Source organism: Antechinus flavipes, chromosome 6 (genome assembly GCF_016432865.1).
Source record: "Antechinus flavipes isolate AdamAnt ecotype Samford, QLD, Australia chromosome 6, AdamAnt_v2, whole genome shotgun sequence".
Taxonomy (NCBI): Eukaryota; Metazoa; Chordata; class Mammalia; order Dasyuromorphia; family Dasyuridae; genus Antechinus; species Antechinus flavipes.
The window spans coordinates 81,638,900-81,653,705 of record NC_067403.1 but is presented as its reverse complement, the minus strand read 5'-3'; the positions used below and the strand labels follow the sequence as shown (position 1 = coordinate 81,653,705).

At 34.0% G+C, this 14,806-nt stretch overlaps 1 protein-coding gene across 1 annotated transcript in view; it reads left to right on the top strand.

The window, feature by feature from the left end:
* The window catches only part of DCHS2 (dachsous cadherin-related 2), a 329,685-nt gene that overhangs the window by 272,518 nt on the left and 42,361 nt on the right, over positions 1-14,806 (top strand). Inside the window, exons 12-13 of the mRNA XM_051963913.1 lie at positions 492-701; positions 4,287-5,144. Of these exons, the coding sequence (XP_051819873.1) occupies positions 492-701; positions 4,287-5,144 (1,068 nt within the window). The remainder of the gene's footprint in view (positions 1-491; positions 702-4,286; positions 5,145-14,806) is intronic.

The following is a 14,806-nucleotide window of genomic DNA, read 5'->3' as shown; positions in this document are numbered from 1 at the left end:
TTTAAATTCCTGGAATATGCAGTTAAGCACTGATGTTTAATTTAATAATGTTGTTATTTGCCCTTTTCTCCCACCTTATGAGTGTGACCTTATTTCTTCTCAAGATGGTTGTTGAATAACTCAGTAAATTGTCTTGATCTGTATCTTGTCACTGGACCCAGATGGTTATAAAGGGGAATGTGAAGCAGCTGACCTTGCACAGTCCTCCTTCACTTCAATCCAATTCACTTGCATGTCATGGCATTACATCCCTGAGGTCCAGGTCCTCTTGAAGAATGAAGGACAAACAACAAAACAGCAGCATACCCTTTGGTTCACCATCCAGTTTTGGATCAAGAATAGTCAAGTTTAGACAGTTTCATCAATAAATTCCAACAATGGTTACCTCATCTCTCATTTCTCCTTTCCCTAATAATTTGTACACAGGATAGATCTCATTTAAAACCCATGGCTCATTAATGTGAAATTTGCTTTTTTCTCTCTCCTGCTAGTACTGGTGAAAGACCAGGGAGTCCCTCAGTTATCCAGTACCGTGACTATTCTCTGCCATGTGAAAGATGAAAATGACCATGCTCCCAGGTTCATTATCCCCAATCCTGAAATCCAGGTTCCAGAGAACCAAGAGCCAGAGATCATCTATACCATTTTAGCTATGGATATGGATACTGGCAACAATGGAGCTGTGCAGTTTCATATAATTGGTAAGTGGCAGACTTCTGCAGAATGTCTCCCAAGATGGACCCAGTTTCATGACTAATAATGATTCCTTATGGAGTCTGTGGGATAATGTTTATATCAAGTTGTCACAAAATGATCACCATCACATTCCAGTTTTAGCTCTTTTGGTTTTAGCATTCCCCTCTTTCTACTTTAAAATTGGTCACCAACTTTTCTAGGACTTTTGACTAAGTTGCCTTTAACAAAAATGATATAGTTATTTTTCTAGATTGTCATTGTTGTTTTACCCCTGTGTTCTGTTGTTTTATTATTTTGAGTGACAAAATCTTCATTGTTCAGGTCTTTATCAAAAAAGAACTGAGTGGATGCCCATCAGCTGGGGGAATGGCTGAATAAATTATGATATATGTAATAGAATATTATTTTGTTCTATAAAAAATGATGAGCAGGCTGATTTCAGAAAATCCTGGAATGACTTATGTGAACTGAGGCTAAGTGAAGTGAACAGAATCAAGAGAACCATGGATGCAGTAACAACAAGATTATATGATGATAAACTGTGATAAACTTGGTTCTTTTCAATAATGCATTGATTCAAGGCAATTCCAATAGATTTGAGATGAAAAGTGCCATCTATAGCTAGAAAAGAAACTATGGAGACTGAATATGAATCAAAGGATATATTGTCACCTTTTTGTTGTTTGTTTGCTTGTTTTTTTTCCTGTCTCATGTTTTTTCCCTTTTGGTCTGATTTTTCTTGCACAACATGATGAATATGAAAATAAGTTTAGAAGAATTGCACATATTTAACCTATATCTGTCTTGAGAAGGAGAGAGAGGAGAGAAGGAGAATAATTTGGAACATAAGGTTTTTCAAAGGTGAATGATGAAAACTATTTTTGCATGTATTTGGAAAAATAAAATACTATAAAAAGAAAAAAAAGAAGAAACTTATAAGGTAGGGTTTCCTCAAATTGGCAACCAATATATTGCAATTTTCTGCACATTCTTATACAACTTAAGAATATATAATATTATTATACTTATAGTCTTAAGGAACTGTTTCTTAATTTTGGCCTTTGGGAAGGAAGAGAATAACATTTGTATAGCACCTACTTCATGCCAGATATTATGCTAAAAACTTTTTACAATTATTATCCTACTTGATTGATAAAACAGATTGATAGAGAAATTGACTTAGCCAGGATTCACTTAGTTGCCATAAAGTGTCTGAAGCCATAATTTAACTCATGTCTTCTTTTTTGTTGAGATTTTCTATTTTCTTTTACTTTTATTTAAAAAATATTTCTTAATCTCATTTGGGCTATGTTCAGAAACATTATAGCAGAATGTTTGATTGAAAGTCTATCACACTACCCCCATCTTAGCCTGAAAAATTATGTATCTCTCTATGACGTTACAATATTGCCCATACCCTAACATCTTGGGGTTAGAATGAAGAAATCACAACTTTATATATTTAGGAATTGTTGAGTATCTTCAGGTTAACTATCTCTGCATTCTATAAACCTTTTGTGCTGCTTTGCAAAAAAAAAAAAAAAAAACAAAACAAAACAAAAAAAAAAAACAATGGAACTAGGAAGTTAACCATTGATTTCTGAACCCTGAAAAGAAGATTTCACTCCATGGATCCAACCGTTCCTGTATCTGTGACTAATACACAGAGAACTCAGGTCTTCTTGAGCCCAAGGCTAGTACTCTATTTATTGTGCTACCTTGGGACTGAGATAAGGGTCTCTGAATTAATGTGGAGTTTGCAGTAGATATCATTTGTCAGTTTCTGAATGTTGTTTCTTTCCATTTTAGTAATCACTCTCAATTATCCAGCAAAACATATTGAGTAAAGAGTAGATATTTAGCATCTAGAAAATATTATTTGTAGTACACAGAGATCCCCTTTCGGTGGGACAAAAAATCTTACAGAGGTATTAAAATGACATAATCTAAAGTTGAGTTTGAAAATAACTAGTAAAAGGAATACATATAATGGATAATTAACTGTTTTCTAGAAATTCTGTGCCCAAACCAAGATTTTGTAATAAAAACTCATCTACTTTCTTTAAAAAAAATCAACTTCCAACTAATAAACATCCATGACTTTATATAAATTTCATTCAATATTAGAGATGTCAGGGATCTTAGGAATAATGTAGTCTAGACACTTTATTTTCCAGAGCACACAGTTGAGATCCAGAGAAGAGATAGAGTGGGAGTTCTGCCCTCTTGTATTTGAATATCTTTTTTTCTTTTTCTTTTTTTTTTTTGGTTCTTTTAAATAATAACATTTACTAAGAGTTCAGAACCCTAAAACCTTTAGAATTGTCTTGGATCATTGTATTGCTGGGAATAGCTAAGTCATTCCTTGTATAATGTTGCTTTTACTAAGTACAGTATCCTCCTGGTTCTGTTCACCTTACTTTCCATGAGTTCATGTATATCTTTACAGATTTTTCCTGAAATCCACCTGCTCATTATTTCTTATAGCAAAATAGGATAAAATTATCAACTTGTCCACTGACATAGATTTCTTCAACTTTTGATCTAGTGACTTAAACATTAAAGATGTCTTCTGGATCCTCAACTATCCCAGAGGTGTAGGTTTAAGTGATAGCTCTTATGTTTGAAATAAGGTATCTCTTCCTCTCAAATTCTTTTAATTCTCCCCTATCTTCACCTGTTACTGTTCTAGCTAGTGTGTCTCCAACATACTTATTCCAACTCTCTTGAATTTGTGTTCTATGCCATCTGACTTGATAGTTTTTCCAGCCTCCACATCTTATAATATATGCAGGTTAGTTAACTTTTTTTCTGTAATTAATAGGCAAGTTATTTTTTTTTTTACATTTATTCCAAAAAACTATACCTTGGTATCCTACGCCGGAGAGCCAGTGTGGTCTGGTCTATGAAAAGCTAGCCATAGAGACAAGGATAAGTTAGATTCAAATTCTATCTTTGACACATTCTAGCTATTGGACATTAAGCACGGTCACTGAATTTCCCAGGATCCCATGCAACTCTCAAAAAGTATAATAACTACAGATGGATTACTAATATGCCTCAGAAATATTTTTTCTATAGCAGGAATTCCCTACACCAATTAATCACAGGTCCAGACCAAATTTTTTCCTGGTTTGCTTACCCCCTGCCAAAATATTTATATAATTAGAAAACAATGAAAGGAAAACAAGACAAGCACTATTTACTTCTTTTTAATTATTATTATTATTATTTTTACATTTCTCAGCAAGGAAAACAAAGTCTCATTTATTACAATGATAAAGTTAAAATAAGATTTATTGATTTAGAAACAAAACATTTCCTATTATATTCATTTGTTAAACAATAGTTCTATAACTTTAAAATAGCCTACATCTCTCCTCCTTATTGCTCAGATTCTCATTATAAAAGGAAAAAAGTACAAAAACTCTAGTATATGGTATTTAAAATTAAATGACAATAGCTAATTTTATAAGCAAGTAGATTAATAGTTATTTTTTATCTTGATTGGCATACCAGGAAAGCCATTTATAAAAGGATATTTGTCATGTGTTAATATTCTCACCTTTGTCTTCCTTTCACTTTTATAGGAGGAAACACCGAGCAGTATTTCACCATTAATGAAACTTCAGGAGAACTCTCAACAACCTGCAGCCTTGATAGGGAGCACATCAGCAATTTCACACTCACTATTGAGTGCTCTGATTTGGGTAACCCAGGTAGAAGCTCCATAACAGAGTTAAAAGTGATCGTATTAGATGATAATGACCATAGCCCTACTTTCTCTGCTTCACACTACCAAGCTTGGGTGAAAGAAGACCTTGTAGTGGGATCAGTGATTCTAGAGCTCACTGCAGTGGATGAAGATGGCGGTCTCAATGGACAGGTTGAATACTTCCTAACCAATGATGCTCTGGGTATCTTTACCATTGACAGAATGGCAGGCACATTGAAACTTGCTCAAGGTCTCGACCGGGAGACAAGGTCCCAGTTTGTGTTTACAGTTGTGGCCAGTGATTGTAGTGTTCAAAATCCAAGAAAAACCACAGTTCATCTGACTGTGAATATAGGTGATGTCAATGATAACAGTCCTGTCTTTGAACAGAACCCTTTGGATGTTTTTATCTCTTCACAAATGTCTGTGAACCAGACCATTGCCACACTGATCAGCTATGACTCAGACCTGGGTCTCAATGGAGCTGTAGTTTTTCATTTTGCTGAAACCCAAGCTTTGTTTCATATTGATGAACACTCGGGAGAGGTGCAACTTCAAAAACAATTGTCCTCAGAACACTTCCCTATTTGGCTACAGGTAAAGGCTACAGATAAGGGTATCCCCAGCAGAACAGCCATCGGTCTTTTGGTTGTCCATATGCAGGAAAAAGATGCAAGATTTTCCTGTAGCCAGCAATTATATACATCAACTATAACCGAAAACTGTGAAACTGGTGAGTATTTGGTCCTATATTTTTATGTGCTCTGCATTTATTGAAAAGCTGCTTAAATGTATTTGTTGTACAAATGGATCAAGGCCATGGATTTATTAATAAGTTCTTCCTTTTATTTACACTGAGGTTTGATCCATAAGTTTGCATTGAACAAACTATGAAGCAAAATGTCAGCCATTTAAAAAATTCATATGTAGAAAAGAAACTTAGTTTGAAATAAATTAAATATAGAAATATAAAATGTTGAGTTAGCTCTAGAAACTCACACAAATCTAGGGCACCTTTAACTTTTTGCTATTTTTTGAATCTCTGAACCAGAAATGCAAGAATCAGTATATATCCCTCAAAGCATTGCCACTAGCACTTTTTTTCTCTTCCACAATAATGCTGGAAATATATTGCCCAGCTTTAGGACTTTTAGTTTTCCTCATCCCCCTCCCCATAAACTTAATTGAGACTTTAAAGTTGCTAAACAATTGAAGATCATTATTGATAAAAAGGATGCTTCTTCCTCAGGATTTCCTACACAAATTAAATACTTATCTGGACCCCCCCAGCCACTCCTCTCCCCATTCTCTGCCCTATCAAAATCAATAAAATGCTGCTACATTGTTCTCATATTAGAGAAGAGACTAGGCTTCTTAAACAAACTTTCCTGACAGGCTTTACTCTCTCCATAGAGTCTCTTAAAATGCCTTTCACATGTATGTTTGTTGAGTTAAATAGAATATGCCTGATTAGCCCAATTTTGAATTTTCATTTTGCAACTTGTTTTTCTGCCTGGAAACACACACTTGTCTGCCATTTTGGATGTTTTTCCCAGTACCTTATTGCTCCTGATAACAATGTTAATAGCATAATTTACCTATTATGCCATTTCCACAAAGTTAGAGAGAATGTACCTGCTTTTGTACTGGCATTTATTTATATATTTCTTTTTTATGATTCAAACTTTAAATTTCTTTGAATTTCATAATTTAATTTTATATTATAACATATTATATTATGCATATTATATTATAATATATATTAATATTATACTTTGAATTTCATAAGGGAGAGGAAAATGAGAAATTATGTCAGGAAATGAAACTTAGAAATTCTTGGAACTAATTTTTGAGCTTTGCTCATCTCTGGAAGTTTTCAAAGAAAGAAATTAGCCTTACATTTTTAACAATTGAAAACAATAATATTAATGTCTATTTTCCTTTAGGTTCTGAAGACATAACTTTAATAATTGATTCTCGATGCCAGTCCATGTAGAACATGGAAATCAATAACATAAATGTGAAATGTCATTTGATTTGATCTATGCCTTTCCTTTCAGAATTTTCAGAGTTTCAATGTATTGACAAATCCCAAATGATCATAATCAATAAGCCAAATCAAATTCTTCCTTGCTTTAGATCATACCCATAGGTTTGACATTTATATTTTTGTGAAATTTTAGCACCTATAAATTTCTGGCTGTTAGTTCACTTGAATGCCTGGATATCATTGAAAGCTGATGCTTTTCAGGGCCCATGCTCCAAGTATTATGTTCAGATAGACTGAGATTCTCATTACTCTTAGTAATACTGAGGTTTCTGGTCTGTTCCATCCTTAACAACTTATGACATATGAGGAAAATATAAAATCAAATAATTTATATACTTTTTCATTTTGTGGTTTTCCTTTTATTTATTAGTGAATTGAGTAAGCAAACAACAAGCATTTATTATTAAGTGCTTTGTGCCAGGGCATTACGTGAAAGGCTAATAATATAAAGAAATAAGGTATAGATAGTCTATCCCATAGGATTCCAAATACTTATACAAGATATCTACCTGGGGAATTGGTGGTAGCAGCCTTTTGAGAATATGAATAATTGATAATAATTAATAATTGATAATGCTGTTGCTGTTATCATTTTCATTATTTTTAACTTTGTATTTGATGGTTTCAAGTAGAAATTGTTCTCAGAATATTCTACTACTGTACTTTTATGTTTCCTATTTGATATGCTATTCTTCAGGCAAATGAAATAATTGATTTTTATAATTGAAGGAAAAGGTTGGGATACAGGCTCCTCATCTGTAGACACACTGAAAGCATTTATCTCATCTTTTTTTTTTTTTTTTTAATTGGATGAGGTTCAGATAGACAGTGTGAGAACAAGTCACTATAAACCTGAATGTTCTGCCTGTTTGCCTCAGTTTTCCCATCTGTAAAATGAGTTGCAGAAGGGATCTTCACCTGTATCTTTCCTGTTCCCACACAGGTTTAATTTCTCCTTCCATGTGTTTATACTTTGAATTTTTTTTATTCCATGTAATCTGGGGGTGATGACTATTCAGTATGTGATATCTATTAAGAATATTTTCAAAATTTTTATGAGTCAATATCATATCAGGGAAAATGTGATATGTCTCTAATGCTGTTCCATTTCAAATATAGTTTATTTGCTAAATTCTCAAAGATAGCTTAGGCTTGTATGTAGTATGAAGATTTGTTACCTGATAATTTATAAAGTGTAACTGACTTCTGGTATGTAATTCTAGCCAACTCATCTCATCCTTAAAAATATCCTGTGAAGTCTACATTTGTAGCAACCTGAAGGGATAGATTATAGTTTTTCTATTATTTTGCTGCATAATCTATATAAGTTAATATTCCATTCAATCTGAGCTCTTTAAGGATAATCTTTCTATAATTTTTGATAGCAAGAGGTTGAGCTCTCTCCTTCCTTCTAGACAAACATGAATAACTAATATTTTTAATGCTTTAATACACATGATTTAAGAATTGTGCTCATGTAGACAGCCTTTTTTTCTTCTACTCTTGAATATTAGCCTATTCATAGTCTCTTTACAGAAACTGTGGCTATTCTCTCATTGATAATCTTCAAGTAGATAATTAGGTGAATGCTTATTGGGTATATTGTAGTAGAAATACTTTTTTCAAGTATAGTTGGATATAACTGCATATATTTATATATGTGTACATACATATGTATATGTATATATACACACACATATATGTACAGCTCTCCTTACTATTAAGTATCTCTGTGACTCACCTATATATGATAAGTTAGAGCCCCAACAGTAGACCTTTACATGAGTCTATTATTGCCATATTTGATTTCAACTGATTTTCTATCATTCAGGCATCACAACCAATCTGTACTCTCTCTGTTCTCTCCATTCACAGTTGGGATTAATCAGTATAGCTAAGAGGAATCTGATTGAGGATGAAATGTTAAGGATAGAAGACAGTTAAGACCAAATTACCTTTTTGCCTTTGGAGGTGGTCCCTTCAGTCTTTGATTAAGGAAGGAAAGTTGATGGTTAATTGAAGCAAAAGCTCTTATTATTGCTATCTGTTGCTGTTGACCCTGACCTTTGGTGAGAACTGACCTCCCTCGTTCATTTATTTTCAGAACTACTTAATTCCATTCAAATTGATACTTCTTTTTTCCTTTTATTCCCTGAAAAAAAAAAGCACTCTCCAAATCCTTTTTATTAAATTTTACACGTAAGGAAATTCTGAAATAGTTCTGGAAATGATACAAGCATATGGCATCCATAAATGTGAATGTAGGTATATATTACAAGGCATACAAAGCAGTGGCCTGGAATGTCTCCTTAAAGCATAAATATGACATATAAAAAGGGCATTAAAGTCTAAGTTGAGAGGTAAAATCCAGCTAAGAGCTGCAAAATATAGAGGAAAGAGAAAAATAAGAAATGAAGAAGAGTGATAGTTAAGAAGGCTATTGAATTTGATGGGATATAACTAACCTGCATCTGGGTTGACAGTATTTCCTAGAGCCCAGTGAAAGAGGGAGTGGTAAGCTTTATAAAATATTGACTGACATTGCAATCTGGCCAAAGCTGTGGTTGGCACATAAAGCCAGAATTAGCTGCCAGATCTTATCACATAATTTTTATCAGATTTTTTTTCCTTGAAAATCTTTTTAGTTCCAAAAAGCTGGAGAATCGTTGATCATTTCTGGATATAGCATTGACCTTCAGTATATGCCAGAACTTTTTAGCACTAGATCTCAAAAGCGCTTGTAGTTTTAAAATGTTGGCTGCCATTAAAAAAAGGCATTATCCTGACTATAGGCCTCAGTGTTGGGGGGGGGGGTCACTCAAAATTCATATCATACTTTCAAATCACTTAGGAATAATGATATCCTAGCTGACTTTCTAGATTATCATAATTTCCTAACATTCTTTTCTCTTTTAAAAGCTGCCTTTGACTTCCATCTTTAAAAAAATCACAAAATGATCTTTTAGTTCATAGTTATATCAATATTTACATCCATGATCACTGAGAGTGGATATATAACATTTAGTTTTAATACTTTAGTTATCAATGATCTATAAGTTTACACAAGAAGACAAAATTGTGATGCGAACTGGATCAACTAAATTCACTGAAAAGAAATCTGTACTGGAGTTGACTCAGTTTCAAAGATTCTCAGGAATTCGTTGTTTTTGAGGGGTGGAGGGCAAGTGGAAGTTGGTCTTGACCTGTGATCTCATAGATTATAGAGAACTCACAGTATGAAAACTATCTCCACCAAAGTAGATCAGCCACTCATTGGTAGCTTTAGAATCTTTGAGTCTGTCTGGGGTACTAAAAAGTAGAGAGGCTTGACCAAGCTCCTCCCATTATTACAGGGTGGAGATAAGGGTTGAACCCGAGTCTCTTGGCTTCAAAGCCAGTCTTCTGCCTTTTGTACCATGATGTCTCCCATTTTGAGTTTCATTTTAAAGGTAATTTTCAAGAATTAAAAAAAATATTCTTAGATGATACTGTGATCAAAATATAGACAAGCAATCAAGAAGACATTATTACTAAATGTACCATAATCTTACTCTATCAACTATTTAAGAGAATAAGTCATGTAATGTATAAAACAATGGGAAAAAAGCAAGACTCGAAATCGGTAAGACTAAGTTCAAATTCTGCTCAAATGCTCAGATACTGTGCCAATCACATTACCTCAGTTTTCTCATCCATAAAATTAGAATAATATTAGCAAGTGTCCTACTGAGATGTTATAAGAATCAACTGAATTAGCCTATGTAGAGAGCTTTGCAAATTTTAAAATATTTATCATCACCACCACCATCATCATCAAGTAGGCAGACTTTCATGAATTGCTCTTTACATTAGACCATATATTCCTTTATAGTTAACTGAGAAGTTCTAAATTCAGGAATAAGTTGAAGCTGAATACACAATCCTAGGATGATTATTTATTGCTTACATATCTATCCAATCACAAGCATTTGACTAAATAGGACAAAGCACAGCTTTAAAAGTTTTTGCTCTAACTACTTATATCCTATATAGATATCAAGATGATGATGATGATAATGATGATGATAGCAATGATATTTTCATAATTCTTTAAGATTTTGAAACACTATAAAACATAAATTATGTCATTTGATATAACAATTCTGTACTATAAGAATTAAATATTATTCCCATTTTACAGATAGAGAAACCAAGGCATTAAGTGAAAGTAAGTGATTTGATCAGTGATCATGAAACTTATACATGTCTAAGGAAGGATGTGCATCGAGGTCATCCTGTCTCCAAGCTCAGTATTTTTAATGACTTTGCCATGCTGCCTCTCACATTATAAAAGATTAATTGATACCCTAGAGATAACTTTGCTTAATGACTTAGTGATTACCAGCACCAAGTCAAGCATAAAATGGGGAGATGTGCAACTGTTCTAAAAATGTTTTGTGCAGAATCCAAGAGGAAGGATTTTTCATATATGTGGAATTCCATTTAGTGTCAAATTCTCAGTCTGCATTATATGGATAACAATGATCCAGTTATCCTCCTCTCTCACTATATCACAGTATCACTTATATTTGTGACACTTTTTCAGTAAAAAAGTAGACTCAACTTTCTCTTTTTTATCTAATATTTCATCAACTGTCCTTTATTCTCAGGGTACCTCATGACTCTTCGAGTTCCCAGATCAGAATTTATATGTTTTGTCTATTTTTTTCAAATCCAAAAGTGTTCCATGGCCAGCCTGCAAAACTCCTAAGTGTAGCCTCAGAGCAGATGAAAATGTAATTGGGGAATTTTCAACAGGATAAATAAAAATACAAATAAACATAAATAATATTGATTTATGATTTTCTAAGTTTATGTGTGGCAGAAATCTGTTTCTATTTGATGCTTGTATTCCAGATGTTCTTGTTTATGGTGTCAATCAATAAATGTTTATTAATTGCTTACTGAGTCTCAGATACTAAAATAAGTATTGGGAATACAAATTCAAATAAAAAGAAAGACAGCCACTCCCCTCATGGAACTTAACATCTTAATGGGGAAGACAAAAGGGAAGTAAAGAGGGAGGGAATGAGTAGAGAAGATACCCAGCCAAGAGCATGATGGAGACATCTGGAAAGTTGCTGTCTGGTGAGAAATGAAGAGGTGGCTGGTATGGGCACCCTCCTTAAATGGAAGCTCAGAGGGAGGGCCTCTAGGAGGCAGAGAGTAGCATTAAGGTCTAAATTCTAGGACTGAAGTGATCTTCCAGGAATGGCAGGTTTAAATATTACATTGTATTTGTTCCAGAATGCTCAGCATAATCTATAGTCTTTCCAAATCTTCTGGTCCACACAAGAAAAAATATGTAGTTGAAGAATGCTTATTGCCAAGATTATGACATGTAGTTAGATAATTAAGTTGATTGAGTTAGTCCATTAGTCCATATATTTTAGGTCAGGAAGTAGAAATGTACAATGGGCATAATTCCTAAGCACATTTAATGACCTGAAACTCTTCCCTGCCACAAAAGCAGAGCTTTTTAATACAGGTATTCCTTTGATAATGCTAAAGGACTACAAATCATCAAATGCTCTAGTCTCAGAAGATTAAGAATCATAGGTCATCCAATGGACAAAGATGGCACAATATTCACAGTAATGGCCTGTAACGCAGTAAGTTGGGTAAAAGTCACCCTCAAGAACAAGAAAAGGAAGTGGCTCCTTTTTTACCTTTTCAGGTAGATAGTGCATGTGTTAAATGAATATCCATGAGAAAAGCCTCCACTGTGATGGATAGATGCTTTATGGAGGAAAAGAAGTAAAGAAAAATTTCAAAAATGGAGAAGGTATGGATACTTGAGTTGCCATTTGCACTGGAAAGGAGATATTCATATTAGTAAGATCATAGAGTCATAGAAATAAAAGAATTGGTGAAAGAACAAAAGCTTCAGAATGTTGAAAAATGCTTTTATATAGTTTTTCTAAAAAGCAATTAAGGCAGGTAGGTAATATAGTAGATAGAGTGCTGGGTCTAGAGTTAGGAAGACTCATCTCCCTGAGTTCAAATATAGTCTCAGATATGCATTAGTCAGTTGTATGACTCTATTCAAGTCACTTAATCCTATTGCCTCATTTTCCTCATCTGTAAAATGAGCTAGAGAAGGAAGCAGCAAACTACTCCAGTATCTTTGTCAAGAAAACCCCCAATGGAGTCATGAAGAGTTAGAGACAACCAAAAACTGGGGCATCCAGGTGGAGATGTCCAGCAGGCAGTTAGAAAGGGATTCTGAAAGCACAGGTTAAGTGAAAAATAAAATTTGGAGAATTTTCTTCTGAGAAACTTGTGCAAGTTATAGCAGTAGATGAGCTCACAGTGGGAAGAAAGCATATTGCTTAGAAATAAAAAAAGACCTTGAGTACATGCTGAAGGAATTGGAAATATTTATCCTGGAGAAGAGAAGACAAAGGAGGACAAAGGAGCTGATACTTTATCTTTCATGTGGGGAAATGATTGATCTGGTATTTGCTGTCAAAGGATTACACTCAGAGCAATATATGGAAGTTGAAAAAAAATTCAGAGTTGATATCAACATCTATTTCCTAATAATTAGATTTGTGCAAGAATGAAATGGGCTTCCTCAAGGACTATTGGGTTACCAGTCTTTGGAGGTCTTCACACAGAAGCAGAGGCTCAACTAGTCATATTTGTTGTATTTAGTAGAGTGGAAGAAGTTTGTCTTTCCCTTCCTTTCTTCTCTTCCTGCTTCCTCCCCCTTTCTTTCCTTGTCCTCCCTTCTCCTCCCTTGCTTCTCCTCTCCCTTCCTTCCTTTTTTCCCTTCCCTTTTCTCTCTTCTTCTCCCCTCTCCTTCCCTTCCTTTGCCCTTTTCATATGTCTTTTTATTCCCAGCCTAGAATAGCAATACCACTTAAAGAATGCTGAATCTAAATTCAGAAGTCCTTAGTTAAAATTCTGCATCTGATTTTTATTATTTGTGTGATCTTAGGCAAGTTATTTCATCTTTATGGAACTATTTCCTCATGGAGAAAATATAAGCAGAGATGGATTAGCAAACTGAATGCCATTTGGATCTTAATCTATAAAACTGGGATATCTTTCACTGTGTGTGAAATTATAAGGTGTATGTGTAAGTTGTATTCACCTTGCATTATGGTTTATGTCTCTTATGGTATATACAAGTAGAATAAAGGCTCAACAAAATATAAAAGAAATATGTTTTATACACCATAAAGTAATGAGCAAAATTTCATATTAGGGTGTTTAAAAAAACCCAGATTAGAATCCCTGAAATTACCTAGAACCAATTTCTTTGGAAGTTCATTGAGAAGAGAATATAGTTTAGATGGTGAGTAGAAAGGCTAACACAAATTTGTAGTAAACAATTAGAATGTCTTTTACATTTAAAATATACATATATATGGATATATATCAGATTTAATATTTAATAGTTTAATATTAGATTCATCTTTTACCAATAATAGAATAATCTAGAAAACTTTTACATTTAAAATAATGGCTATTTGGGCAGCTAGATGGTGCAGTGGATAGAGCATTGGTCCTGCAGTCAAGAAGACCTGAGTTCAAATCCATCTCTGACACTTAGCACTTCCTAGCTGTAAGACCCTGGTCAAGTTACTTAACCACAATCCCCCCCCCCCCGCTCCCCTCCCCCAAGAAATAATGCTTATCTTAGAATAGTAGAATTTACTGATGTAAGGGACCTTTAAGATCATCTTAAAGATGAAACACTTAAAGCTTAGAGAGATCAAGTCAAATGGCCAAGATTGTACAGGAAATAAGAACCAGAAATAAATATTCTAAATGCAGTTTGGGAGCATAAATAGAGCTTCAATGGGCCAGTCAAGGAAGTTCTTCAGAGTGAAGACGCTACAAGTCGAGATTTCACCGGAAGGACATGAAGAGCGGTGCTGGCTCTGGAGGCTGAAGAAAGCAGAGGCAGAAGCAAAGGACAAAGTGGCAAGAGCTCTTGGAACCAAGCAGAGAGATAGGCCTCTAAGCTAACCGGGCTATATTGGAGATAATTAAAGATCTGAACTTTTATCACCTGGCTGCGTTTTGAGAAGAAAAAGATCACAACATTTGAACTCCCAACACCTGCCCTCAAGAAGCTTATTTTCTAGATTATTCTGTTATTGGTAAAAGATGAATCTAATATCAAACTATTAAACATTAAATCTGATATATATACATATATGTATATGTATATATATATATGTATATATAGTTGATTGGTCATATCTGGTTCTTTATGACTCAATTTGAGATTTTTTTTTTTTTGATAAAGATACAGAAGTGGTTTGCCATTTCCTTCTCCAGATCATTTTACA